We start from the raw sequence: 27331 nt of genomic DNA on the forward strand, positions 1-27331 counted from the left end.
TTCATGGATACTAATCGGTTCTTAACCCACTGAGCCACAACGGGAACGCCTAAGTGTTGTCACAGACACAGGATTGCTGAAACTCAGTGGACCACCTTCTCCATCAAGGTTCTCCCTTGAAGAGGCCACCAGAGGGAGGAAGGGGCAGGGCTAGTACCTTTCACAACTCTCTTATCTACTCGCTTTACTCTCGTACTTCCTGGGCTGGGCACGGGCAGGGCCGTAAAAACTAAGGCAGGAAAGGCAAATGTAAACAAATGCTTCTCCACCGAGAGATAGAGAGACGTCCAGCTGAGGTGCCCTAGGGTGTCCTGGGGGTGCAGAGGGAGGAATGCTTAATTGAGGCGGTGGGGAAGGACAGTGGCAGGGCTTTGCATGGAGGTGACACATCAGCGAAAGGGGAAAGACCCCCAGGCAGAGGGTCCAGCCTACACAAAGAGCATCACTTGGCAGAAGAATCTGGAACATTCCCAGGGTAGACTGTGCTTTGAAATGGTGGATTTCAGGAGCTCCCTGGTGGCCTCGCAGGTAAAGGATCCGGCATTGTCACTGATGTGGTGCGGGTTCCATCCCTGGCCCAGAAACTTCTGCATGCAGTGTAGGGAGGCCAAAAAAAATAAAAATAAATAAAAATTAAAAAAAAAATTAGGTGAAATGGTGGTTTGAGTTCACATTCAGTTGGGTGCCTTAGAGCTATCGTTGAGGGTGGGAGGGCTTCAGCTGGACCCCCAGCACTGCTCCTAGGACTACCTGAGTGAATTAAACATGGTCAGTCCACTGGCATCCCCTCAGCCAGCCCCAAAGTCATGGCAGACACTCCCAGCAGGCCCCAGGGGCTTCCAGAATCTTCCATGAGGACATTCCTGGGCTGTGGGAACACACGTGGCTGGAGGCCGGTCCCCAGGAGCAACCCCACGGCCCCGGGAACTTTCGGAGCTGCATTCCAGTCTCTCCCTGGAATCCTGACTGCACCTGGCCCCACATCCCCACGGTAGAAACAGCACATCGGCACCACTCAGGCCCCCATCTGCCCTTACCTCCCTGCTCAGCATGGGACCACCTCCCCCACAAACTGCCCACCTCCTCGCAGGTCCTGCTTTGGGGGAGAGCAAAGGCAAACATGGCCTTCCCTTTTGGTCTTTGCTCGATCACAGCAGGGACATAAACTCAAACCCCAAACTTGGAGTTCCCCTCATGGCTCAGTGGTTAATGAATCCGACCGGGAACCATGAGGTTGAGGGTTCGATCCCTGCCCTTGCTCAGTGGGTTAAGGATCCGGCATTGCTGTGAGCTGTGGTGTAGATTGCAGATGCCACTCAGATCCCGCTCTGGCGAAGGCCGGGGGCTGCAGCTCCAATTAGACCCCTAGACTGGGAACTTCCATATGCTGCAGGAGCAGCCCCAGAAAAGGTAAAAAGACAAAAAAAAAAAAAAAAAAAAAATCTGATGGCAGCAGCTTAGATCTCTGTGGAGGCACTGATTTGATCTCCAACCTGGTTCAGTGAGTTAAAGGACCTGGCGCTGCCACAGCCATGGCATAGGTCACAGCTGCAGCTTGGATTCAGTCCCTGGCCCAGAAACTTCTGTGGGTGAGACCATTAAAAGGAAAAAAAAAAAAAAAGATCATATCTAGTCACTTATGATGGAGCAGGATAATGTGAGAAAAAGAATGTCTACATGTATGTGTGACTGGGTCAGCTTGCTTGTACAGTAGACAATTGACAGAACACTGTAAACCAGCTATAATGGAAAAAAATAAAAATCATGTTAAAAAATAAAATAAAGAAATAACAACTTGAAAATTAAAAAAAAAAAAAAAAAAAAGAAGAAGAAGAAGAAGGTCAGGCTTTTCATTATTCAGCAACACGGAAGCCCTGAACTGATGCTGGGCCGAGAGAGGAATCCGCGGGTGGCGATGTTCTTTGGAGGGGGGCCCTCCAGCGGGGCAGAGGAGGTGGGCTGGGGGACAGCTCACGTGGGGAGGACGGGGTGAGGAGTCACAGGCTGGGCTTTGTCCGTGTTCTGCCCCGCCTGCCTGTTTCATACCATCTGGAAGTGTCAGGTAGCGGAGGTTCCAGAACAAATCTCAGGGAAAGGTGGAGGTGCCGAACAGTGGGAGCCACGTGAGTGCCACACGAACGCTTTTTTAAGTCTTGGGACTGGAGGAGGTCATCTAGAGAGAGGGTTCGGGCCCCAGTCGCAGCTCCAGGCGGGAGACGTGGCTCTCTTTGAGCCGTAGGGACCACATTTAAACGCTTTGTCCACTTTGTCCACCCCAGCACGTAGCCTTCAGGGACAGGCGTCGGAATATCAGGGTAGAGGAAATGAGACGGTTTGGGCCTCATGGCATCTCCCGCCCCTTGATCTCTATACATCAACAAGATGCAACTTCCCCAAGCCTCAGTGCCCCCATCTATAAAATTCCTGTGGGTCACATGACCTGACCCATGTATCAGTAATCAAACTACACGCCCCCAGGGCCCTCAAGTGCTGGTGTTGGCAGTGACCTGTCCCTGACCTGGACCCCACAGTTTAGTGGGAGAGCTATCAGGAAGGGGTGGGCTGCACCCCAGGGAAGCAGGGGGGCCACTCCTAACTCTGAAAGCAAGTGTGTGTTGGGGAGATTCTCGACATCCTGGTGAAGCATTTTAAGCATCTCTTTTTTTCCCTTTCTTTTTTTTGCTTTTTAGGGCCACACCCATGGCATTTGGAGGTTCCCAGGCGAGGGGTTGAATAGGAGCTACAGCTGCCAGCCTACACCACAGCCACAGCAGCATGGGATTTGAGCCTCGTCTGTGACCCACACCAGGTCATGGCAACACTGGATCCTCAACTCACTGAGCAGGGCCAGGGATCTAATCCAAGTCCTCATGGATACTAGTCGGATTAGTTAGCAATGAACCACAATGAGAACATCTAAGCATCCTGGGTTTTTTTTTTGTCTTTTTAGGGCCATGGGGGTTTCCAGGCTAGGGATTGAATCAGATCCGTAGGCTCCAGCCTATGACACAGTCACAGTAACACTGGATCCAAGCCACATCTGCAACCTACACCATAGCTCACCACAACGCCATATCCTTAAACCACTGAACGAAGCCAGGAATCAAACCACATCCTCATGGATACTAGTCAGGTTCGTTAACCGCTGATGCATGATGAGAACTCCCCAGCATCTTTTTATAAAGGAGAAAAGTCAGGTTCAGAGACAGAAGGTAATTCACGCAAAGTCACACAGCCTGGGAGTTTCCTAGTGGCTCAACGGGTTAAGGATCTGGGTTGTCACTGCAGTGGCTCTGATTACCGATGTGGCACAGGTTCAATCCCTGGCCCCAGAACTTCCGTATGCCATGGGCACAGCCAAAAAAAAAAAAAAAAAAAAAAAGTCACATAGCCTGTAAGTGGCAGAGCACAGAGTGACATGCTCAGCTATTATTAGCTTTGATGGCCATGGTCATGGCCAAGGCCGTCAAAGCCCAGATAATAAGAACCCAGCCCATCTTCCTTCCCTACCCCTGCTTTCCTCCTCCTTCACTGGTAACAGATTTACAAATCAGCATAAAGGAGGCTGATCAGGGAGTTCCCGTTTTGGCTCAGCGGAAACAAATCTGACTAGTATCCATGAGGATGCAGGTTCGATCTCTGGCCTTGCGCAGTGGGTTAAGGATCCATTGTTGCTATGAGCTGTGGTGTAGGTCACAGACACAGCTCAGATCTGGAGTGGCTGTGGCTGTTGCGCAGACTGGCAGCTATAGCTGTGATTTGACCCCTAGCCTGGGAACCTCCATGTGCTGCAGGTGCAGCCCTAAAAAGACAAAAGAAGAAGAAGGGTGATTAATGGGAAGATGGCTTACAGATCAGGGAGAGAGAATGGGGGTGCATTCTGCTGAGAGTCTCAATCCAGTCCTGGGGCAGGAGGTTGGATCCCAGACCCTGAGGCCCTACCACCCTGGCTCAAAATCTCTGTGCCTCAGTTTCCTAATCTGTAAAGTGGGGACAAGAATAACAGTCTCCACCTCACAGGGTTGGGGGGACAGCTGACCATTAACCCAGGCAAAGGCGCTCTATAAAGGTCACCTGGGATTCTGGGTCCTTCCCCTTGTCCGGGGCCCAGGGCAGCAGCAGCAGCCCAGCTCTGCCCTACTTAGCTGGCCATCAGAGCCAACTCTCTCTGGAGGACAGTGGACATGGGATAATTTCCAGGAGCTAATGAATTCCTCAAAACGCGGAGGCTGTTGGCACATCACTCCTGCAGCCCTTCGGAGGGTGTGATGTTCCGCCTCCCCGCTCCCAGGCAAGCAGGCCCAGGAAAAAAAGCCCATTGAAAAGTGACCCCTCAGAGCCTGAAGACGGATGGACAGGCACCTGCGCCCTCCTGCACATCTGCTGCAGGGACTCACCGGGACCCCAAGCGCCACTCTCATGTCCCTAGTCTATCAGCTCCTCTGAGGTCCTACAGGAAACCCTGAGAGCTGTGATTGTCCTAAGTGCTCTCAGCCATGATGACAGAGCTGAAGCCACCCCTGGAAGGACTCTTCTCCAGCTTCACCAGGGGCTTTGTTTTCTCTGCAGGCCTCAGGCCCTTTGCCCCTGCTGCTCTCCACACCCCACCCCCACACCGGGTCATTCTCCCTTCTTCTTTTCTTTTCTTGTCTTTTTAGGGCTGCTCCTAGGGCATATGGAGGTTCCCAGGCTTGGAGTCTAATCAGAGCTGCAGCTGCTGGCCTACAGCACAGCCACAGCAACACCAGATCCTTAACCCACTGAGCAGGACAGAGATCAAACCTGCATCCTCATGGATACTAGTCAGATTCATTTCTGCTGAGCCACAACAGGAAATCCCTCCTTTTATTTTTTATTTTATTTATTTTTGCTTTTTTATGGCTGCACCCATAGCATACGGGGCTAGGGGTCCAATCAGAGCTGCAGCTGCCAGCCTACACCCCAGCTCATGGCAACACCTGATCTTTAACCCACTGAGTAAGGCCAGGGGTTGAGCCCACATCCTCATGGTTGCTAGTCGGGTTCGTTACTGATGAGCCACACTGGGAACTCCTCTCTTCTCTGTTTCGCTTGTTTTATTTCCTGTCAATCTTCCAGTTTCCCCAAGACTGAAGCTCCAGGAGTTCCCACTGTGGTGCAATGGGTTGAATCCAACTGCGGCAGGCGGGTCACGTGGAAGAGCAAGTTCAATCCCCAAGGACCAGTACAGTGGGTTAAAGGATCCAGCATTGCTGCAGTAGGTCGCAGGAATCTTTCATCCAAACACAATACATGAAAAGAAAATGTTTGAGAGTTCCCACTGTGGTGCAAGGAGATTGGAGGCATCTCTGTAGCACCAGGTTCGATCCCCAGCTTGGCCCAGAAACTTCCATATGCCTGGGTACAGCCATTACAAATAAAATAAAATACTCAAAAAAAAAGGAGTTCCTGTCGAGGCGCAGTGGAAATGAATCCGACTAGGAACCACGAGTTTGCCGGTTCGATCCCTGGCCTCGCTCAGTGGGTTGAGGATCCACCTTTGCTGTGAGCTGTGGTATAGGCTCACATCTGGCGTTGCTGTGGCTCTGGCGTAGGCCGGCAGCAACAGCTCCTAGTAGACCCCTCGCCTGGGAACCTCCAAATGCCTCGAGTTCGGCTCTTAAAAAAAAAAAAAAAAAAAGACTGACACTCCAGGCATGCAGAATCCTATAAAGTTCACTTTCTATGCAGGTCCTGTGTCACACTCAGGTTTGCAGCAGGGCAAATCAGTATTTGCTCTACGAAGGAATGAAGGAATGACTGACTGAGCAGTGTCTGCCTGCCTCCCTCTCCACCTCAGCCCCGGCCACCTCAGTGGCCGGAAGCTGCCACGGGATGGCTGCATGCACACAGATGCTCCTGACCCAGCATCCCTCAGAGTGCAGCACAGTCAGCACTGGGTACCAGGCTGAGGAGAGCAGGGGGCCCCTCCCCAGTTCAGGGCCACACTCCCTGTGGATAAGAACCCAGATCCCACTTCCCAAAGTCTCTCACCCCATAGCTTGTCAATTGCAGCCCAGCCCCCTCCCTGCAATGTAGCTTAAACCCATACTAAGGGGCTGGGGAGCCAAAAGCATGACAATAATGAGACATATGTTTACTGGCAGTTTCTCTGGCTGGGGTGTAATTGGCTTATGCAATCCTCACCACAACTCTGAGAGGCAAGTTGTATTATTATGCCTCTCCTTTTTTTTTTTTTTTTTTTTTTTGAGAGGGGGAGGCCTCACCTGCAGCATGTGGAAGGTTCCCAGGCCGGGTATCGAACCCATGCCACAGCCACCCAAGTGACACCAGATCCTTACTCCACTGAGCCACCAGGGAACTCCCATCTCCTCCTTACTATTGGGGAACAGATGTACAGAGAGGTTAGGTGACTTGCCCAAGGTTCTGGAATTTGAACCCTTGTGGCCTGACTTTAGGGTCGGTGGGATTAACTTTTGCCCCTGCTTGGAAGTGAACTCTCCCATCCTTCTGCAGACAGGGTAGCTTGCTTAACTCTCAAGCTCAGCTGGCTCATGGGAGTTTCTGCTGTGGCGCAGCAGTAACCAACCCGACTAGGATCCATAAGGATGCAGGTTCCATCCCTGGCCTCGTTCAGGGGGTTAAGGATCTGGTGTTGCTGTGAGCTGTGGTGGGTCGCAGACACGGCTCAGATTCCAAGTTGCTGTGGCTGTGGCATAGGCTGGCAGCTGTGGCTCTGATTCCATCCCTGGCCTGGGAACTTCCATATGCCATGGGTACAGCACCCACCCCCAAAAAATAGCAGAGAAAAAGAGGAGGTGGCTCATTGGGAGGATTAAATAAGACAGCCCAGGACCTGGCTAGAGGGACACTCTTGCCATGGCAGCTCTCAGGGCTCTGCGACCTCAGGCAAAGACCTCAGCCTGGCCCCTGGGGGGTGGGGGGGAGAATGTCCACCTCCCAGGCTTGATGAGATGAGACACTACTTTGCAATCCGTCATCCACAATCCCCAAATCCAAAAAGCCCTGAAAATTGAAGGTTCCCTCTCTTGGCAGCAGAACCTGACCTGGATCCACCTCGTTTGGTGGTAAACTCTGATCTTGCTGGATCATGAAGCTACTTGCCCAGTGTTTTTTGTTTTCGGCTTCAGCACGCAGCAGCTTGATATGGAATCTCAGTTCACAGACCACCAGGAAACTCCTATACGGTGTTTTGGTTTTTCAGTTTGTTTGTTCCTTTGGCTTTTTAGAGCCGTACCCACGGCATATGGAATTTCCCAGGCTAGGGGTCAAATCGGAGCTGTAGCTGCCGGCCTACACCACATCCACAGCAAGTCAGGGTCTGAGCTGTGTCTGCAACCTACACCACAACTCACAGCAACGACAGATCCCTGACCTACTAAGCTAGACCAGGGACCAAACCTGCGTCCTCATGGATACTAGTCGGATACATTTCCACTGTGCCACAACAGGAACTCCCTCCTGGTGTTTAATCTCACAGAGTGACTATTCAGAACTGTTTCGTGGTTGCAGACAGACCGAGGGCTGCTCTCGGCCTGGGGTGTCACCCAGCACTCAGCACATGTACCAACTGTCCGACTTCTCCAAAATCATCAGAATAGTCTGACTTGTGAAACACACCCAGGGGTTTTACTTTTTTTTTTTTTTTTTTTTGTCTTTTTGCCATTGCTTGGGCCTCTCCCTTGACATATGGAGGTTCCCGGGCTAGGGGTCGAATCAGAGCTGTAGCCAGAGCCACAGCAACGCAGGATCCGAGCCACATCTGCGAGCTACACCACAACTCACGGCAACGCAGGATCCTTAACCCACTGAGCAAGGCCAGGGATCGAACCCACACCCTCATGGTTCCTAGTCGGATTCGTTAACCACTGAGCCACGAAGGGAACTCCAACAGTGCCAGATTCTTAACCACAAGGCCACCCCCAGGTGTCAGTTAAGGGATTGTGTTTACAGCATCCTCTGCAGCAGGCAGGCACACAGCAGGTGATCAGTACATAACCATTCTCTCTTAGCATTACCCCTGACCTTGACCTCTCTCCCCAGCCCACTCTGCTCTTCTAAGTTGGAAACAAGGGTTCTGGTGCATTTCCATGGATGCAAATAGATACTGGTGTGTGAGAATCCTGGCAATAACTGTTGTGTTCTCGGTACTAACCACAGGCAGGGCTCTAAGCCCTTCACGTGTCCTACCCCAGACCATGTAGCTAGGTAGTTAAGTGTACTCCCCTTGTTCAAATTCCAGCTCTGACACTTACCTCCAAGACCTACTGTGGGACCTCTCTATGTCACAGTAAATAGGGCTATATAGGTCCAACGGAAAGAGTCCTAGAAGGACAGAGAACAGTGCCTGCCACATATTAGGTGTTAGCAGCATTATCATGATTAATCACCCTGAACTATGTACCACGACTCGCCTGGTTGGTGGGGTAACTGGTGGAGTGACTGAGGCACGAGGAGACTAAGTCAGCAGTTAGGCAACACAGCCCTGTGTTCTACTCCCTCCCAGGAGCCGTGACAAAGGAAGGAGTGGGAGAGGGGACAAGGGCACTGTCCACCCCCGTAGTGCCTGACCAGCCATCAGACAGCCATCAGGTTCCAAGCTTTTTGCAAAATATATCAGACACACAAGTTGGGGCCTCCTGGAATTGACCTTTTAAGGAAGTTGCTTTCCTTGTCAGGGAAACGTGGAGGTGGGGACAACAGGTTCACAAAGCAGTTGGAAAAACAGGTTCCTGGTGGACCAGGAGAGGGAGGCTCACTGGCCCAGCTTATCCTTGTTGGAGCTGGAACAACACGGCCATTCATGAGCCAGGAGGCTTGGTTCGCAGAGGCTCATTAGAATTGTAACCGGAAACCCCTGCTAAGGCTGCGTCTGGAGATCAAGGGGAAGGAAAGCGGGGGACAGCCTGCTGGGCTTGTGTCCTTTGCTGCCAATCACATCACCTGCTCCCCTCTCCTGTCAGCTTCTCCTAAGGCCTCTCAGAAGAGACACAACCCTGCCCTAGCCTTAGGCTCTGAAAACTGAAATGCTCCTTATCGTTCCCTGCAAAGAAATGAAATCCCAGCCCCTGGGGGTCAGGTGGTGGTGAGAGGTTTTTCCCAGAGCGTCCTTTTGCAGAAAGGCAGCTTTGGCAGCAAAACAAGGATTAAAGAAGCAATGAAAGAACTGTCTGAGGAAGAAAACAAAAAGAAACCATAACAAGACTGCAGAAAGCCTCAGGCCCTTTAAAACCAAAAACCCCAACAAGCCTCTCCTCCAGATCCCACTAAATCTGGGAGCAGTCCTCTCTGGAACTCAGCAACACCCAAATGGATCCCTGGGTGTAGCTGTCTGCGGCTTTCCTCGTTTCTAAACTTGATGTGATATGCGCATATGTATATATGGAGTCTGCTTTACCTTTTTTTTCCTAATTAATATTATTATTATTATTATTTCTTTTGCTTTTCTAGGGCCGCACCCGTGGCATATGGAGGGTCCCAGGCTAGGGGTCTAATTGGAGCTGTAGCCTCCAGCCTACTTCACAGCCATAGCAATGCAGGATCCGAGCCATGTCTGCAACCTACACCACAGCTCGCAGCAATGCCAGATCCTTAACCCACTGAGCAAGGCCAGGGATCAAACCCACAACCTCATTGTTCCTAGTCGGATGTGTTAACCACTGAGCCACGACAGGAACTCCTCTAATTAATATTATTGATATATAATTTATGTACATTAAAATGCATCCATTTTAAAGGTAACTTTTAATAGGTTTTGACAAATGCGTATACCTCTACCTTCCAGAACATAGAATATTTTCATCACCGCAGAACATTCCTCTGGCCTCTTTGCAGTCAACACCCTTCCCAGCCCCAGCCCCAGCCCCAGGCACCTACCAATCCGTCCTCTGTCCCTGAAGATAAGTTCTGCCTTTTCCAGAACTTTGCGTGAATGTAGACTCTTGGACTCCTTTACGTCTGGCTTCTTTGTTGTTGTTGGGGTTTTCTGACCTCGTGTAAACAGAATCTTTAAAAACTTCAGGAGTTCCTGTTGTGGCTCAGTGGTAACGAACCCCACTAGCATCTGCAAGGACACGGGTTCGATCCCTGGCCTCGCTCAGTGGGTTAACGATCAGGTGTTGTTGTGGTTGTGGTGTAAGCTAGCAGCTATAGCTCTGATTCGACCCCTAGCCTGGCAACTCCCATAAGCCACAAGTGTGGCCCTATAAAGACCAAAAAAAAAAAAAAAAAATCATCTTCAGATTGTTTGCAGCCACCAAAAGCAGTATTTCTTTTTTGTATGTTGACTTTGTCTTCTTCAATCTTTGCTAAATTTACTAATTAGTCCTAGCAGTTGTTATGTACATTCCTTAGGATTTCCTAGTAAAGTGTTACATCCATCAGTGACTCAAGACCCTTACACTTCCTTCTTTCCAGTCTTTTAGAAACATTTTTTTTATTAAAGTATAGCTGATTTACAATGTTGTGTCAATTTCTGCTGTACAGCAAAGGGACCCGCTCGTATGTATACACACACTTTCTTCATAGGTTAATTTCCATTATCTTCCATCCCAAGAGACTGGATATAGTTCCCTGTGCTATACAGGAGGATTCCTTCCCAATCTTTATGCTTATTTTTTTTCCAAAATTTTTTCAAATTTTTTCTCAAATTTTTTTTTTTTTTTTTTTTTTTTTTTGCTTTTCAGGGCCAAACCCAGGGCATATGGAAGTTCCCAGGCGAGGGGTCAAATCAGAGCTACCGCTCCTGGTCTACCACAGCCACAGCCACAGCAACACAGGATCCGAGTCACTTCTGTGACCTACACCACAGCTCTCTGCAACACCGGATTCTTAACCCACTGAGCAAGGCCAGGGATCGAACCTGCATCCTCATGGATACTAGTCAGGTTTGTTGCTGCTGAGCCACAGTGGGAACTCCCTCTTTTTCTTTTTCTTGCCTTATTGCACTGACTATGACCTCTAGTACCAAGTTGAATAAATGGTAAGAACAGATGTCTTTTCCTATTGCCAATCTTGGGGGGAGGGCAGGCAAGCGGTCTTACGCCATTAATTATGATGTTAGCTGTAGGCTTATTGCCACACCCTTAATTAGGTAGAGGAGTTCCTTGCTCCAGGCTGCTAAGTCCTTTTCTTCAGTAACGGGTATTCAGTTTTGTCAAATGCTTTTTCTGAACAGTCAATGCTCAATAAACTTGTCTTGGAGTTCCCATTGTGGCACAGTGGTTAAGAATCTGACTAGGAGCCATGAGGTTGTGGGTTCGGTCCCTGGCCTCGCTCAGTGGATTAAGGATCTGGCATTGCCATGAGCTGTGGTATAGGTCGCAGACACGGCTCAGATCCTGTGTTGCTGTGGCTGTGGTGTAGGCCAGTGGTTATGGCTCTGATAAGACCCTTAGCCTGGGAACCTCCATATGCCTCAGAAGTGGCCCTAGAAAAGGTAAAAAGACAAAAAAAAAAAAAAAAAAAAAAAATGAAGCACTCCAATTCCCCAGGCAAACAGGAGGCGGCTTCACAGAGAAGGTGATTTATGAGCTGGTCCCAAAGCAGTCTGGCCAAATGAGGAAGGGGACATCCTAAGCAACAGCATGTTCCAAGCTGGAGGCATGAAAGACTGTTGCATCAGCCACTAACTAGCTGTGTGACCTTGGGCAAATCCGTCCTGCTTACCCATAGAGGGGGAAGAAAAACAACAGGGCTGCCAAACCTTGCAGGTATCCAGTGAAATAGATACACGTAGGACCTTGGAAAAATGACCATGAAGGCAGCATTACTGTTTACAAGAGAATGGGGAAGACTATGTGCCCAGCACAGCCTAGACTGACAGTCCTAGAAGAGGCAGGGTGCTGCTGTGGCATTAGAAACCTGGGTCCTTGAGCTCTCGTTGTGGCTCAGGGGTCACGAACCTGATTAGTATCTATGAGGACATGGGTTCGATCCCTGGCCTCGCTCACTGGGTTAAGGATCCAATACTGCCATGAGGTGCGGTGTAGGTCGCAGACACGGCTCAGATCCCATGTGGCTGTGGCTGTGGCATAGCTGTAGCTCTGATTTGAGCCCTAGCCTGGCAACTTCCATATGCCTCGGGTCCAGCCCTAAAAAGACAAAAAAAAAAAAAAAAAAAAAAAAAAAAGAAGAAGAAGAAGACCTGGGTCCCAGTCTCAGACACCTCTGTGGGAGGAGAGCAAGATGGGGGGCTGTGCTCCGAGGATGAGGGCTCTTTGGCTTTAGAATCCCACTCAGATAGGAACAGCTCCCTCCTGGTTAGCAGTGTTGCATGACTCTTGCTTTCTACTCCTGCCTCATAAATGTGAAAGATCCAGGAAATATGAAGACACATCTTTCTTTTCTCCTGCCTGCTTACTTTCCTTCCTTCCTTCTTTTTCCCCATATGTGGACCATTAGTGTGGCTTTCCCCCTTCCTAGGGGGAGTAATGGCTTTAATATACAGTATTTGTATCTTGGATGACTGCTCCTAAGAGTTGTTTTTAAAGAGTCCCAGCAATCAAATGCCTGGCTCCTGTGTTTGCACATAATTTCCTTTCTGCTCAAGCTCTCCTTGTGTTTACACACTGGACATCTAGCAGCTTGCTCTGGTCAAGGTGCTGCTTTTAGCAGCTCTGGGAGATTGAAAACAAAGTGTTGATATATTCTGTACCTGGTGCCTCTGGAGGGGGATGAGAACAGAGGACAAGGAACTAAAGGCACGAAGGGGTGGTCTGTGACACCAGGTAGATTTTTGCTGTAAGAGACACAGAGGCTTGAAACCAGTAGCAGCAGTGAAAGAAACATGGAGAGGGAGATGGCTTTGGGGGAATTCAAAGAGACAGAAGTGCCAGGTGGGCTGGGGGCGGGGGGAAGTGGGGGGGAGAGAGAGAGCGCTAGGGAGAGAGAGAGAGGGAGAGAGAGGGAGGGAGGGAGAGAAGTCCAAAGTAAGGAGAAAGTTTCTGGTATTGGGAGCTATGCAGACGGTTGAGTCACCATTCTCCAGAACAGGAAATGCAAGAAACAGACAGATTTGGGGGAGGGGAAGAATGAAGTGATGAATTCTGTTCAGGAATTAGTTTCTTGATCATTATTAGTGGCAGGTACCTTGTCAGAAAACACCATGAACAAAAAGACACAAGGTCCCTGCACTCCGAGGCTTACACTCCAGGGGCAGGACAATTTACACAAATAAAACAACAAAGTAACTGCAGAAGCCTAAGTGAGGAATTTTTTTTTTCGGGGGTCTTTTTAGAGCGGAACCCACAGCATATGGAAATGGAGCCAGGGATGGAACCCGGGTCCTCAAGGGATGCTAGTCCCTTTCGTTACCACTGAGCCACAAGGGGAACATCTCTGTGAGGAAATTAAATAGAATCATGTGTTGCGGGGGAGGGGGAGGGGCGGGCAGGGAAAGCCTGCGTTGGGAGACTTGGAGTTAATGGGTCGCCAGACTGGGTTTGACATTAAAGTAAATAAGCAGCTCTCATATAGAAGCTTGAAGCTCAGAGGTCTGGGCTGGAGATGAACAGAAAAGAGGCCAAAAAGGTATCGCAGCACAGGATGGTATTTCTAGAAAAATCAAAAATACACAAAAACAGAGATCCCATCGTGACTCAGCGGTTAACGAATCTGACTAGCATCCATGACAGAGGTTCAATCCCTTGCCTTGCTCAGTGGGCTAAGGATCTGGTCTTGCGGTGAGCTGTGGTGTAGGTTGCAGACATGGCTCCGATTCCGAGGGGCAGTGGTGTAGGCCGGCAGCTACAGCTCCAATTTGACCTCTCGTCTGGGAACCACTATATGCCCTGGGTGCGGCCCTTAAAAAACAAAAAACAAAAACCTCCAAACACCCAAAGGATACCACCGCTGGTATACTGAGGGTTCAGGCTGTCTGGACCTTGTTTTTCCCCCTAAACTGCGAGATTAGTACACAGATATGAGAGGTCATACATAATCTATATACGTTTTTACACATCCTATGTATCACAAAGTAAACTTGACTGAAAAAAGGAAAAAAGGCCAGGTGGAGGGTCCCGCTAAACTCGACCCAGTGCAGTTTCTGCGCGTTCCAGATCAGGGACAAGGCAGCTTCGGCCGGTTCTCACTCCACGCGCATTGGTCCAGCCCCGCCCCTTCCCGCTGCCCAGTCACCCCGCCCACTTCCGCCTTCCGGCCAATGGGCGCTCGGGATCGGGGCCCACACCCCCACCGCGCACCGCCCCGGGCTCGCGCCGCCGAGTGACGTCACGACCTGGACTCCGCACACGACGCCCGCGCGCCAGGCTCCCGCTTGCTGCCGGGCTCGCGCCGCAGAGGCCGGTGAGGCGCCTGCGGCCACGCGGTGGAGGGTGCAGGCCGACGGTGCCGGTCGTCGGGGCGCGCGCGCCACGCATGGAGGCGGCGCGGGCGGCTGCCTAAGGGCAGTGGGGCCAGTGGAGCGGCTACCTTGCGTATCCGTCGAGCGGCCTCGAGCCCACGGCAGCCGGCGGCGGCGGGCCGCGGAGCCGGCGCGGCCATGGCGACGGGCACTCAACAGAAGGAGAACACGTTGCTTCACCTCTTCGCCGGCGGGTGAGTGTCCCGGTCTGACCCCGCGCCCCCGCCTCTCGTCCTCGGCCCCGCCCTCCCGGTGCCCTCTGTGCTCCGGGTAGGGTTACCTGCCCTCCCCCGGCTGAAACGCTGGCTCTCGAGGAGGAAGTGCCGGCGTCGGGGCAGTGGGGAGGCCCGGTTGCGGGGGGGAAGCTCGGGGCCTGTCCCATCTCCCAGCTGCATCTCGGGAGAGTGATTGTACCCTGCGTCCGTTCCCCTCCCGTGCCCATCCTCCAACCCGAGATGTCTCTAGCTTTTTCTCCTTTTAAACAATTAGTGGCTGCTCTTACGAGTGTTACTCGGGATGGTCCTTCCTGGGCACAGTATACTAATTGCCCTCCTGCCTGTATTCTCCTCCAGGGCCTTTCTCCGAAGGCCCTGGGCAACCTTGTGGATGCTCGGTTTGGCCCGGTAGTTCCTCAGGGTAGCACAGGGGCGAGTTCAGACCGTCGGGAGGGCTGCAGGTGTTGGGTATCTGCAGGGGCCTGGAAAGTGCTGGTGAACCGTGATCCTGGGGTCAGCAGTCTGTGGGAGGACTGATGGGGGAATCTACGGGCAAAGTGAGATCAGGAAGGTGTGTTGAAATGCTTCTCAACTGCTGTGAAATGTCCATCGTCAGAAACAGCGTAATTCTAAGATGCACCCTGTTTTTAAAGCGTTCATTAGTTTGATCTTTATGGCACTTGATGTTTTTCAGTGGAGGAAGCATATTTTTAGGGAGGTTGGATGGTAGGGGGTTAGGAAGGGAGCTGGTGTTTTTGTTTTTTTCGGAAAATAAAAATGAAAATGTTTTGTATTGGTAAATTTTTTTCTTTTAATGGCTTTGGGTTGCTTTGGGTCCTTTTGAAGTCGCCTAAATGTTTGGAGTCTTATTTGAGCGCCTCACAGGCCTGGCACAGCCATTTTTAAGTATAGGGCATTTTACATAAAGTAGGATTTATCCTAGATTTTTATCTTTTTTTTTTTTTTTTTTTTTGGTCTTTTTTCTAGGGCCACTCCCTCGGCATACGGAGGTTCCCAGGCTAGGGGTCTAATTGGAGCTGTAGCTGCCAGCCTATACCACAGCCACAGCAACGTGGGATCCGAGCTGCGTCTGCGACCTACACCACAGCTCACGGCAACGTCGGATCATCTGCCCACTGAGCAAGGGCAGGGATCGAACCCGAAACCTCATGGTTCCTGGTCGGATTCGTTAACCACTGCGCCATGACAGGAACTCCAGATTTTTATCTTGATTTGAGTATTTTAGTTGCAGCTTCCTATTTGCGTTGCTACCCAGATAGGTTCCTTATTACAAGCAAGTAGTGGTTGAGAATTTATCTGCAAAAATAACCATGATGAAAGTGTTCCTGAGCTCTTTGTACTTTTTATTGTAGTTGATTACCCAGTTACTTTTTTTCTTTCTTTTTTTTTGTCTTTTTGCCTTTTCTAGGGCCGCTCCCGCGGCATAAGGAGGTTCCCAGGCTAGGGGTCTAATTGGAGCTGTAGCCTCCAGCCTACACCAGAGCCACAGCAACGCAGGATCCGAGCTCGTCTGCGACTTACACCACAGCTCACAGCAACGCCGGACCCTTAACCCACTGAGCAAGGCCAGGGATCGAACCCACAACCTCTTGGTTCCTAGTCCAGTTCCACTGAGCCAGAACAGAACTCCTGGTTACTTTGTTTCTTCAAAAAATTTGGTTCTTCTTCATGTCTAGGAAGGATTTCTCCTTCATCTCCACCCTATTGTTCCCTCTCCTTTTGCTTTATCTCTCCGTTGATATTTGCTTTTAGAAGGGGTGAGAGGCATTCCTAAATTCAGACAGCATATTAATTTGTCATTCTGGGGAATTTTAAACAAGTTGGCCATGTTATTAAAGTCATTTACGAAGCTATGAGGGGTAATTGTTTCAAAAATGATTTTGTAATCCATGATTTTGATTTACCGTTTTGAGTAAGGGGGGGGCTTTTATTTATTTATTTATTTATTTATTTATGTATTTTCCATTTTTTTATTACTCAAATGAATTGATCACATCTGTAGTTGTATAATGATCATAACAATCTGATTTCACAGGATTTCCATCCCACAGCCCAGGCACATCTCCCCACCCCCCAAACGGTCTCCTCTGGAGACTGTGAGGGGGTCTTTTAAAACAAAAATTCTTTATATTCCAAACTGGGAGAGTTACTTGCTCCGAGGCAGCATCTGTGAGGCTGGCTGCTTTAATGGATTGCCCTGTCTCTCTGAATCTCCCTCCACGCCCTTCACAGTGCCCTCTGGCTGCTGATTCTCCTGGAGCACCAGCCTCTTACCTTATGATGGAGGAAAACCGCAGTAGCCAGTTTCCAGCTCTGGACGGATTCAAATGTGGAGTTCATTAGGGCGGTGCCTGAGGCCACTGTCCTTAACAGGTTGCAGGTCCTTCAATATCAGCAGCTCAGGATTCCTTGCAGAAATGCAAGAAAGAAAATAAATCTTCCAGAAGGACTCTTTCAGAGTAATGAATTGGATTTTGACTCATTCCCACTAACCTAAAATACTTCCGTTTCTTTTAGGGAAGAACATTAAAGGAGCTAAGTATCCAGTGGATTAAGGTCTTGCAGTTGAAGTCAGGCAGTACAGTGTCTCACCCGGGTTGATGGAAGGCTGGCCTGCTTTGCTCCAAGTAACTGGTTTCCACGGTTAAGCTGGCATCTTTCCAAAGCTGAATTTACTTCCTTTGAAAAGAAGTTAGAGCCTCTGCTTTTTAACAGGGGCTCTGTGCTATTTCTCCTGTGAGTTGAATGGCCACTGGACCAGTTGAACAGCAAACACGTTTAATGCCATCACTAATTAATGATCCCAAGTAAATGTTTTTATCAGGTATACCAGGCTTGTGAATAGTTGAAAATTAATTTTAGATCCTGGAAAATAAAAACTGCAGCCCAAACAACTCACAGTCTTTCAAATTTCTTAAATTTTTTTTAAAGCAGTCTCATGGGTTCTTTGCAAAGATAAAAATGCCCCTAAGTTGACCTGAAATGGTCATCTTTTTAATATAGTGTTGCTCTTAAGAAAGAAAAAAAGAGTGAGTTGCCTTGTGGCACAGCAGGTTAAGGATCTGGTGTTATTACTGCAGTGGCTTGGGTTGCCACTGTGGTGTGGGTTCCATCTCTGGCCCAGCAACTTCCACATGCCATGAGTGCGCTTCCCCATCCTCCCCCACCCCCCCAAAAGAGAAAGAGAAAAACCACACTAACTGACGCCTAGAAACAAGCACTTTAGAATCAGGTCTATGTATGTATATGTGACCAAATGTAATTTCATAGTTAATTTTAAAATAGGGCCACATTGTTTACACTGCTTCCTTCTTAGTAATATGTTGAGTTTTGAAGACAGCATGGTAGCAAATTAAGGTAAGCCCTTAATCAGTCCTTACCTTTAAGTGGTTGCAGTGAAGAAAACAAACCGAGTTTCCAAGCCCAGTGACAGGAATTCAGTGAGGCTATTCTAGTAGTTTATGACAGAGCTACCTAATTTATTCTGATTATGTAATTTTTTTCTAATCTCTCATTGCTAATTTTTTGTGGATATAAACTGAACATCCTTTGTTGTTTTCAGGGCCCCACCCTGGGCATATGGAGGGTCACAGGCTAGGGATCAAAACACTGAAATCCTCCAAAGTGGCCCTTCTGTGTCTGGGTCTTATGTCTGAAAAATCCCTTCACCTTTCCCAAGCGAGTGACCTGGGGGTTCGGGTCATCTGCGTGGCGTGGGTGGTGCCCTTCACTCACTGAACGAGCAGCAGCACGGCAGGGGGCCGTCTAGGAGATAGCTCAGGCTCTGAAACAGCGGGACTAAGCTGTCCTTAGCTTTAGAGGCTGATGGCCTGGATTGTGTGCTTTAGGTCTTATGCTTAGGGCATGGTGTTTTGTCACTAAATATACTCCCTAGCCTTTAAACTGTATGTTAATGGGGAGGAGGTCTGTCTTTAAGATTTTAAAATAACAGGCAGAGCCTCCATGCCTGCCCGCTTGCATCTCTCACAAGCGTTCCATCCTAATAAATCTATTTCTTGCCAAAAAGAAAAAGATTTTAAAATAATAATCTATGTTCATAATTCACCATGTCCCCATTATGGACAGCTATCACCTGGTGTACTTCTGGACCATGCTTGTCCCTGAGGATTTAATCTGTATCAGCTGGTGATCACTTTTTCTTTTGGGGGTATACCTGCATCCTATGGAGGTTCCCAGGCCAGGGATTGAATCCCAGCCAGAGCTGCTACCTATGCCACAGCTGCAGTGATGCTGGATCCCGCTGTGCTGGGCCAAGGGTCAAACTGGCAAAATACCACAGAGATGAGCCGATCATTAACTCACTGCACCACAGTAGGAGCACCTACTTTTTTGGGGTCCGGGGAGGGGGGCATGTCCAAGGTATGCAGAAGTTGCAGGGCCAGGGAATGAACCCACGTCACAGCAGTGACAATACTGGATCCTTAACCTGCTGAACCACTAAGGAACTCCTACAGAGTTATTTGGTTTTTATATTTATTTATTTGGTTTTTTAGGGCCACACCCGCAGCATATGGAGGGTCCCAGGCTGGGGGTCCAGTCGGAGCTATAGCTGCCGCCCTACATACACCACAGCAACGCAGGAACCAAGCTGTGTCTGCGACCTACACCACAGCTCATGGCAACACCAGATCCTTAATTCACTGAAAGGGTCCAGAGATCAAACCTACATCCTCATGGATACCAGTCAGGTTCATTACTGTTGAGCCACAAGAGGAACTCCTGTTTTCTTATTTTACTATAGAGTTTTTTATTCAGGGCGCTAGTTGAATTTTTCTTTTTTCTTTTTCTTTTCTTTTTTTTTTTTTTTTTTTGTCTTTTTGCTATTTCTTGGGCCACTCCCGCGGCATATGGAAGTTCCCAGGCTAGGGGTAGAATCGGAGCTGTAGCCACTGGCCTACGCCACAGCCACAGCAACGCAGGATCCAAGCTGCGTCTGCGACTTACACCACAGCTCATGGCAACGCCGGATCTTTAACCCACTGAGCAAGGCCAGGGACCGAACCCTCAACCTCATGGTTCTTAGTCGGATTCGTTAACCACTGTGCCACGACAGGAACTCCCAATTTTTTTCTACATGAGGTAGCATATAGAAAATAGCATCTACAGGATAGTTAGCTGCATCAAAAGATATGCATTTTGCTTTTACCGAGTGAATAAAGAATTTGCATAATCAAACCCTTCTAAGCCTTATTCGCTAGGTATTCAAATAAGACATTCCTGAAAATTATGCCTAAAGAGGCACTCGTTTTTTTTTCAAGTAGTGACTGTAGAGCTAGCAGATGAAAAGGGGGAATTACTAAAAGCTCCAAAGATTGAGGTCACAGAGTGTCCTGCAGTATCACTGGTAGAGTCCATGTTGTGGCTGCGTGTAAGCTGTGAGTCTGGAAACCAGTGTGCTGTCAGTTGGATAGCAGATGCAATAAAGAGCTTCTTGATCTCGGCTTTCATGTCCAAAATGAGTGACTATACGTATAGAAAACAGGTCCTTGTTGAAAACATCTAGTTTTGGGAGTTCCCGTTGTGGCTCAGCAGCTTAAGAACCCTGCTAGTGTCCATGAGGATGCCATTTCAATCCCTGGCCTTGCTCAGTGGATTAAGGATCTGGTGTTGCCACAAGCTGCAGTGTAGGTCACAGATGTGGCTCCGTTCTGGTGTTGCTGTGGCTGTGGTGTAGGCTGGAGGCTGTAGCAGTGATTCAACCCCTAGCCTGGAAACTTCCATATGCCACTGGTATGGCCCGTAAAAAAAAGAAAGAAAACATCTCATTTTTAAAATTCTCTGTGTTACTTGAAACTCAGTTGAAATGTAAACATTTGTGTGCATGATTTAAAAGCTTTGTCTCTAATCACATGAAGATTGTAGAAAAAAGTTGAGTATATATATTGTTTGTTTGTTTTGTCTTTTCTAGGGCCACACCCGCAGCATATGGAGGTTCCCAGGCTAAGGGTCTAATTAGAGCTGTAGCCACCGGCCTACGCCAGAGCCACAGCAATGCAGGATCCGAGCCATGTCTGCGACCTACACCACAACTCGGGCAACGCCAGATCCTTAATCCACTGAGCAAGGCCAGGGATCGAACCCGCAACCTCATCGTTCCTAATCGGATTTGTTAACCACTATGCCACGATGGGAACTCCGAGTATATATATTGTAATAGTAATAGTCAGGCTTTGTTCTGATATAAACTGGAGGGGAGGAGCCTAATTCATAGGCAGAAAAAGCAAGCAAGGCCTATGTGGGTGAAGATAAAGTTAAATACTCTTTATGTAATAAACATGAGACTTGAGTTCTGAGCAGGAAGAATGAGAGAAGATAGAGAATGAGGAGAAGGGTCTTCAGAACTCCAGAGAAGGGGCATTTTTATAGAAAAAGGAACAGGTAATAAAAGAAGGAAATGCTGCAGAAAAATACAGGTAATTTTTTTTTTTTTTTTAAAGAAAATTAGGCAGGAGTTCCCTTCGTGGCTCAGTAGAAACGAATCTGACTGGTATCCATGAGGAGGCAGGTTCAATCCCTGGCTTTGCTCAGTGGGTTAAGGATCCATTGTTGCCGTGAGCTGTGGCATAGGTCACAGAAGCGGCTCAGATCCTGAGTTGCTGTGGCTGTGGTGTAGGCCAGCAGCTGTAGCTCTAATTCGACCCTTGGCCTGGGGATCTCCATATGCTGCGGGTGAGGCCCTAAAAAGACCGAAAAAAAGAAAAAAAAAAAGAAAAGGAAATTAGGCAAATGGATTTCAGAGAGTATCTCCTGTGACTGGCCTGAGATGTGTATAACTTCACCGCCCTTCATGGCCTCTCTGCTGCCCTGTTCAAGCCCTTTGGATGATTTTGCTGAATGGAATATCCCATGAGAATTGTTTGGGGCCTTGGCATCAGTCACTAGAGCAGTATTTGAGGAGTGAAATGAAATTAATATCCGGGGAATTTTCCTCGTAGCTATTAAAAACGTAGGCCACTAGAAACACAAGTCCTAACTACAGTTTGGAAGGCTATTGGCATTGGTGATAATTAAACCCTTTTAAGGACTTTCTTAAAAGGCTTGGGTGTACTCCCCCCCCCCGCCCCCCACTAGGCTCATTTAGGAGGCTTTTGATTGTTGGCACATTGGCTTGAATTCTAGAGAGAACGCAGGCTTCGGGGAGGGCTTGCCTAAACAGCTTAACCGTGTTACCATGGAACCCCGCGATGACTGCTCTGCTTTCCAGAAATATCTGCTTGATTCCAGAGTTGGTCCCCGCATGAACACAGGATGGCTCCCAGCACCTGCCAGTGTTTCTCTGCCGTTGAGCAGGCCTTGAGCTTGACTCTGGTTGGATGATCTTGGACGCACACCCAGCTCCAGAGCAGTATTGCTCCTGGGGGAATTGTGCTGCTTATTTTGGCCAAACCAAGCGCCCGTCTCTGAACAGATGGCATGGTATTAGCTGAGTTCGGGCTAAACTAGAAATGGGCCTAATCCCATCCGAGTTCTACGACGTGAGGAAATCGGGGACAGAAGAAGCAGGGCACGGACGCTGGGGGGCAACCAGCGGTAGCCGCCACATGGGTTGTACAGCCTTCAAATATATTGTCCATTGTATTGATCTCTAGCAGGGTTTCTCAGCCTCGGTCGGATGATTATTTGTTTATAGAGGTCACGGGTGGCCTGCATATTATAGGATGTTTAGCAGCATCCCTGACCTCTGCCCTCTTAAGTGCTAGTACTCCCCGTCCCCCAGTTTCAGCAACCAGAAATGTCTCCAGACACTGTCAGATGTCACTGGAGTGGGAGCAGGTTGGCCTTGGTTGAGAACCACTGGTCTAGGAAAGTCTTAAAGCTTTGAGCACACAACCCTGTGTTTAAAGTGTTTGTGCATAGCCCCATGTGTGTTTAATTACCCTGTTGATTTTATACATATTATAAATCTTGTACACAAAAGACAAATGAAACAGTGGAACATCTAAATAAGATGAACTTTGCTCTCTAATGTTTTCTTCCTCATGCCCTGGGCTGGCATGCACACCTGTTAGAATAGCTCTCACTTTGGGGATGAGTGCTCTGAGATACTGGTATCCAGTCAGACTGAGTTAATGTCCCAACCCTGTGTTGCCAACACGGTGTCATCACAGAACTCAGTGTTGAGTGGGACTTTTCCTGTTGTCTGAGCTTTGGCCACCAGGGCCCTCTGCTGAACCCAGAGGAGCCTACTCTGAGGCTTAGGAGGTGGTGGGATGCCCGACTGCCATTGACTGCTGCACGCCAGGCTGTGTATGCAGAGCAGAGAGGTTGTAGTTGCCAGCACTGTGGCAGGTGGAGTGTTGAGAGAGGCTTTTCCTGTCACTGTCACCGTCCCTGTCCCTGTCACCAGCCCCTGCTGGTCTGGGCTGTAGATTGAGGGAGGTTGTGAGGCCTGTAGGTGGGGTCCCTTGCTCTGTGTCCAGAGGCTTTCTGCAGGTGGGAGCCCGGGCCAGCAGGGTGAGAAGGAACCAGGGTGGTGTGCCTGGGGTGACTTCCGACCGAGTGCCAATCTTGGTGCCTTGTGGTGGGCATGGAAGGTTACTGGTGGGCCCCACTGGCTTGATGTTGAGGAGCATGGGGACCAGAGGAGGGAAAGACCCTGGTACTGCCTGCAAGGTCCCCAGGCCAAGTAAGGCTGAAGGGAGATGGGCGATGGACTGATCCGGGGGTGCTTGGTGTTGGTGAGACTGAGAACCACCCCAAGGAGGCCCGCGTACCACTTGCACGACTCATAGCGTGTGCTGAGGATACCAGTGTATGTAACACACAGCAGGTGGACCTGCAACAAGACCATTTGCAGAAAACCCGCTTCTCTCCTAGTCCTCGTGTACAGAGAACCCTAAAAGGAAGGAAGGGAAAAAATGTGGAAATGCAGACCAGGTCCCCTCGAGCCACACATGTAGCTGGCAGTGGTGGAGGCAAGTTTTGAATCAGATTTGAGATTGAAGTTCTGGACTGAATTTGAAAAACGGAAAGTTACCAGGAAGTCGTGGAATCCACCTGTAACCTTTCTTTTTTTTTTTTTTTTTTGCTTTTTAGGGCCGCACTTGCAACATATGGAAGTTCCCAGGCTAGGGGTCAAATCAGAGCTATAGTTGCCAGCCTACACCACAGCTCACGGCAACACAGGATCTTTAACCCACTGAGCAAGGCCAGGGATCAAACCCTTGCCCTAATGGATACTTAATCGGGTTCTTAACCCGCTGAGCCATGACAGGGATTCCTAATGAAGAGTATTTTGTATCCAGCACAGCATAATGATTTAAAATATCCTTTGGGGCAGTTCTCTGGTGGTGCAGCAGGTTAAGGATCTTGCGTTGTCACTGCAGTGGCTCAGGTTGCAGCTGTGGCACAGGTTCAGTCCCTGGCCTGGGAACTTCCACGTGCCATCGGTGTGGCCAAAAAAAAAAAAAATTGTCCTTTGGGTATTTTTCATCTAAGATTTTTTTCCCTGGTAGATGAGGAGGCGCTTAACTACTGAGCAGTTACTTCCTCCTGCCATTTGCAGTGCTTTCCCAGTATTCAGTTATTTCTCATGATGCTCTGAGATAGCATAATCCTTCGTGTAGAAGATGCACTGGGAGGGCCTTAGTTTGCCCCTGGAGGAGGCCAGGGCCTTTCACACCCTGCCCTGGGCGCAGTATGTAACAGGGGCCTTGGAGTGAGTGTGGCTTGCCGCCCCAGGAGGTGATCAGTTCACTGTCCGTGGGCGTCCACTGTGTTAGCAGGCCATCCTCTGAGTGGTGGCATTGATTTGGATGACAGTTGGCCACGGTAAGGAGCACTGCTAACCTGGGGACAAAAGCAAAGGTGGTTGACCCATGTCTTATTGGAACTCATTGACTTTCTGATGAAAGAATTTACCCAAAGCTCTTTTTCCAGTGACATTGGGTCATGTTATTGATTTCAGATGTTTCTTTATCTTACTCTGGAGCTTGTAAGTTTTCCAACATTTAAAACTTGGGAGTTCCTGTCGTGGCTCAGTGGAAACAAATCGGACTAGCATCCATGAGGACGCAGGTTTGATCCTTGGCCTTGCTCAGTGGGTCGAGGATCCAGCGTTGCCGTGAGCTGCGGTGTAGGTCACAGATGGCTTGAATCTGGCGTGGCTGTGGCTGTGGTGTAGGCCATTGGCACAGCTCCAATTGGACCCCTAGCCTGGGAACCTCCATGTGCCTTGAGTGTGGCCCTAAAAAGACCCCCCCCAAAAGTTACAGTACTTTTTTAAGCACATGGTTCTTATTGGAATAGATAAGAGCAGTTTAATTTGTGTGAATACGGTTCTTTTTTTACCTCTTGTCTTTTTTTTTATGTTTTTGGAGACGGAGGGTCTGGACTTGGCTTTCAGTTTAGACACTTAAGTCACTTGTGACTTTGAGGAAGTGTGTGACCTCATTGAGGCCCAGGTTCCCCATGTGAGGTCGGGCCCATACCAACGCTGCAGAATCTGACAGGGTTAAATGACAGCTGTTGCACAGGTCAAGGCCCCCTGCCAGGACCTCCCTTCCCATTCTCGTTGTGATCCTCTGCCTTGCTTTGCGGTTGACTTGTGACTCTTGCTTCAGCCAGAGTTTAGAAAACACTGTGTAAACATAGCTCCCTTTAAAGTATATCATCAGGAGCTCCCATTGTGGCACAGCGGAAACAAATCCGACTAGGAGCCATGAGGTTTCGAGTCGATCCCTGGCCTCGCTCAGTGGGTTGAGGATCCTGCGTGGCCGTGAGCTGTGGTGTAGGCTGCAGGCGTGACTCAGTTCCCGAGTTGCTGTGGCTATGGCGTAGGCCGGTGGCTACAGCTCCAATTCGACCCCTAGCCTGGGAATCTCCATATGCTGCGGGTTCGGCCTTAAAAGAAAAAAGAAAGAAAGAAAGTAAATTATCATCATGATCTTAAAGCAGGTTTCCAAATCACTATTTCCTTCCCCTCCTCCAGCCAGTCTACACTTCATTCTCTTTTTTCCGACATCCAAGCCCTTCGCGGTAAACTGAAGCTAAATAAGCCACCTTATAGGTTTGTTGGAGGATGGACTGCTTGTCAAAAAATAATCATTCAACCAGTGGCAATAGTGCTGTTATTTAAACTGAGAGTGTCTATCTCACTCTTAGTTATCGGCTCTACAGACGGAGGGGCCTCTGATTTTAAAATTCGGCTGGGGGATTTTACTTCACTCCTTTGCTCAGGGTCGGGGCTAGGGGCTGGGTTCACGTCCAGATTTCCAGCCCCTACATCTGGGGAAGGCGGACACTCACTTGGGTGCTCTGTGTTTGCCAAGGCCTGTCCCTCGCTTCTTGTTACTTCTCCCAGTCATAGATGCTGGTGCCGTATTCTTTTTTTTTTTTCCCCCATTTTAGGGCTGCACTCATGGCATATGGAAGTTCCCGGGCTAGGGGTCAAATTGGAGCTGCAGCTGCTGGCTTATACCACAGCCACAGCAATGCCAGATCCTTAACCCCCTGAGCAAGGCCAGGGATCAAACCTGCCTCGTCATGGATGCTAGGTGGGTTCATAACCCTCTGAGCCACAGCAGGAGCTTCTCTTTAGTCTGTCCCCTTTTTTTGGGTGCTGCATCATTTTTACTGAACCACCTGTTTGCCAGGCACTGTGCTCTAACCAAGTGCAAGAACACACAAATACACAGCTCTTGCCCCATGGAGCTCCCACTATGGTGGGAGAGTCATCGAGTGATGGGAGGTGGAAGTGCTGTTTTCAAACATTTAGATCCCTTAAACAGTATTTTTCTTGAAATCTCTGTTTAATAATTCCTTTTCTTATTAGCAAGTATTGTTTGTGATCCTATGAGTCTTAATGCCACAGCTACAAAGATGAATGAGTCACAGGTCATGGTTGTCACTGTTTTCCAAATAGTGTGGCTGGTGGCACAGGGATGGCTACAGATGATACAGGGCATTGTTATCCGTAACCAGTCCGCCAGACATGTGATTTCATGTATGTTCATTGTTTAAAAGATGAAAGTAGGTATTTTATGATAAATAGGGTTGTCTAGAAGAAAAATATTTAAATTTTAAATTCAGGTAATATTTCAATATGAAAAATTATAAAGTGTAGTTAGGGGCCCGCGGACCCACAGAAGCAGTGCAGCCCTTGAAATCCCAGGGGATGGCTCATTCGTTCTGACTGAGGGAGATACAAGGACTTCTCCTTCTCTTCTTCTTCTTCTCTTTCTCCTCCTTCTCCCCCTCCTTCTTTTGCTGTAGAAACTAATTGATTGAGTATAGCCACAGCAACAGTCTATTTCGCAGACTAAGTATCTTACATTCATTTTTCTCATTTTAATCCCCAAGAACGTCATTATTAAAAGTAAGCTTTAGTTTGATTTTTTCAATGGAATACACTTTTTTGTTTTTGTCTCTTTTCTTTTTGTCTTTTAGGGCTGCACCTGAAGCATGGATGTTGCCAGGCTCAGGGTCACATTGGAGCCATAGCCACAGGTCTACACCACAGCCACAGCAACTCAGGATCCGAGCCGTGTCTGTGGCCTATACCACAGCTCAGGGCAACACCAGATCCTTAACCCACTGAGCGAGGCCAGGAATCAAACCCAGGTCCTCATGGATGCTAGTTGGGTTTGTTAACCACTGAGCCACACGGGAACTCCCAGTGGAATACAAAGCAGATTCCAGAGTTCCCACTGGCACAATGTTATCAGCAGAGTCTCAGGAGCTCTGGGACACAGGTTTAATCCCTGGTCCAGCA

At 49.0% G+C, this 27331-nt stretch overlaps 1 protein-coding gene across 2 annotated transcripts in view; it reads left to right on the forward strand.

The window, feature by feature from the left end:
* Positions 14223-27331, forward strand: part of SLC25A33 (solute carrier family 25 member 33) — a 34282-nt gene continuing 21173 nt past the window's right edge. The window contains exon 1 of one of the 2 annotated variants that reach the window (XM_003127538.6): positions 14223-14556. In XM_003127538.6, the coding sequence (XP_003127586.4) occupies positions 14501-14556 (56 nt within the window). In that variant the 5' untranslated portion in view covers positions 14223-14500. The remainder of the gene's footprint in view (positions 14557-27331) is intronic. The other variant, XR_002344886.1, reaches the window with a different exon arrangement.

This window comes from Sus scrofa, chromosome 6 (assembly GCF_000003025.6).
Source record: "Sus scrofa isolate TJ Tabasco breed Duroc chromosome 6, Sscrofa11.1, whole genome shotgun sequence".
Lineage (NCBI taxonomy): Eukaryota > Metazoa > Chordata > Mammalia > Artiodactyla > Suidae > Sus > Sus scrofa.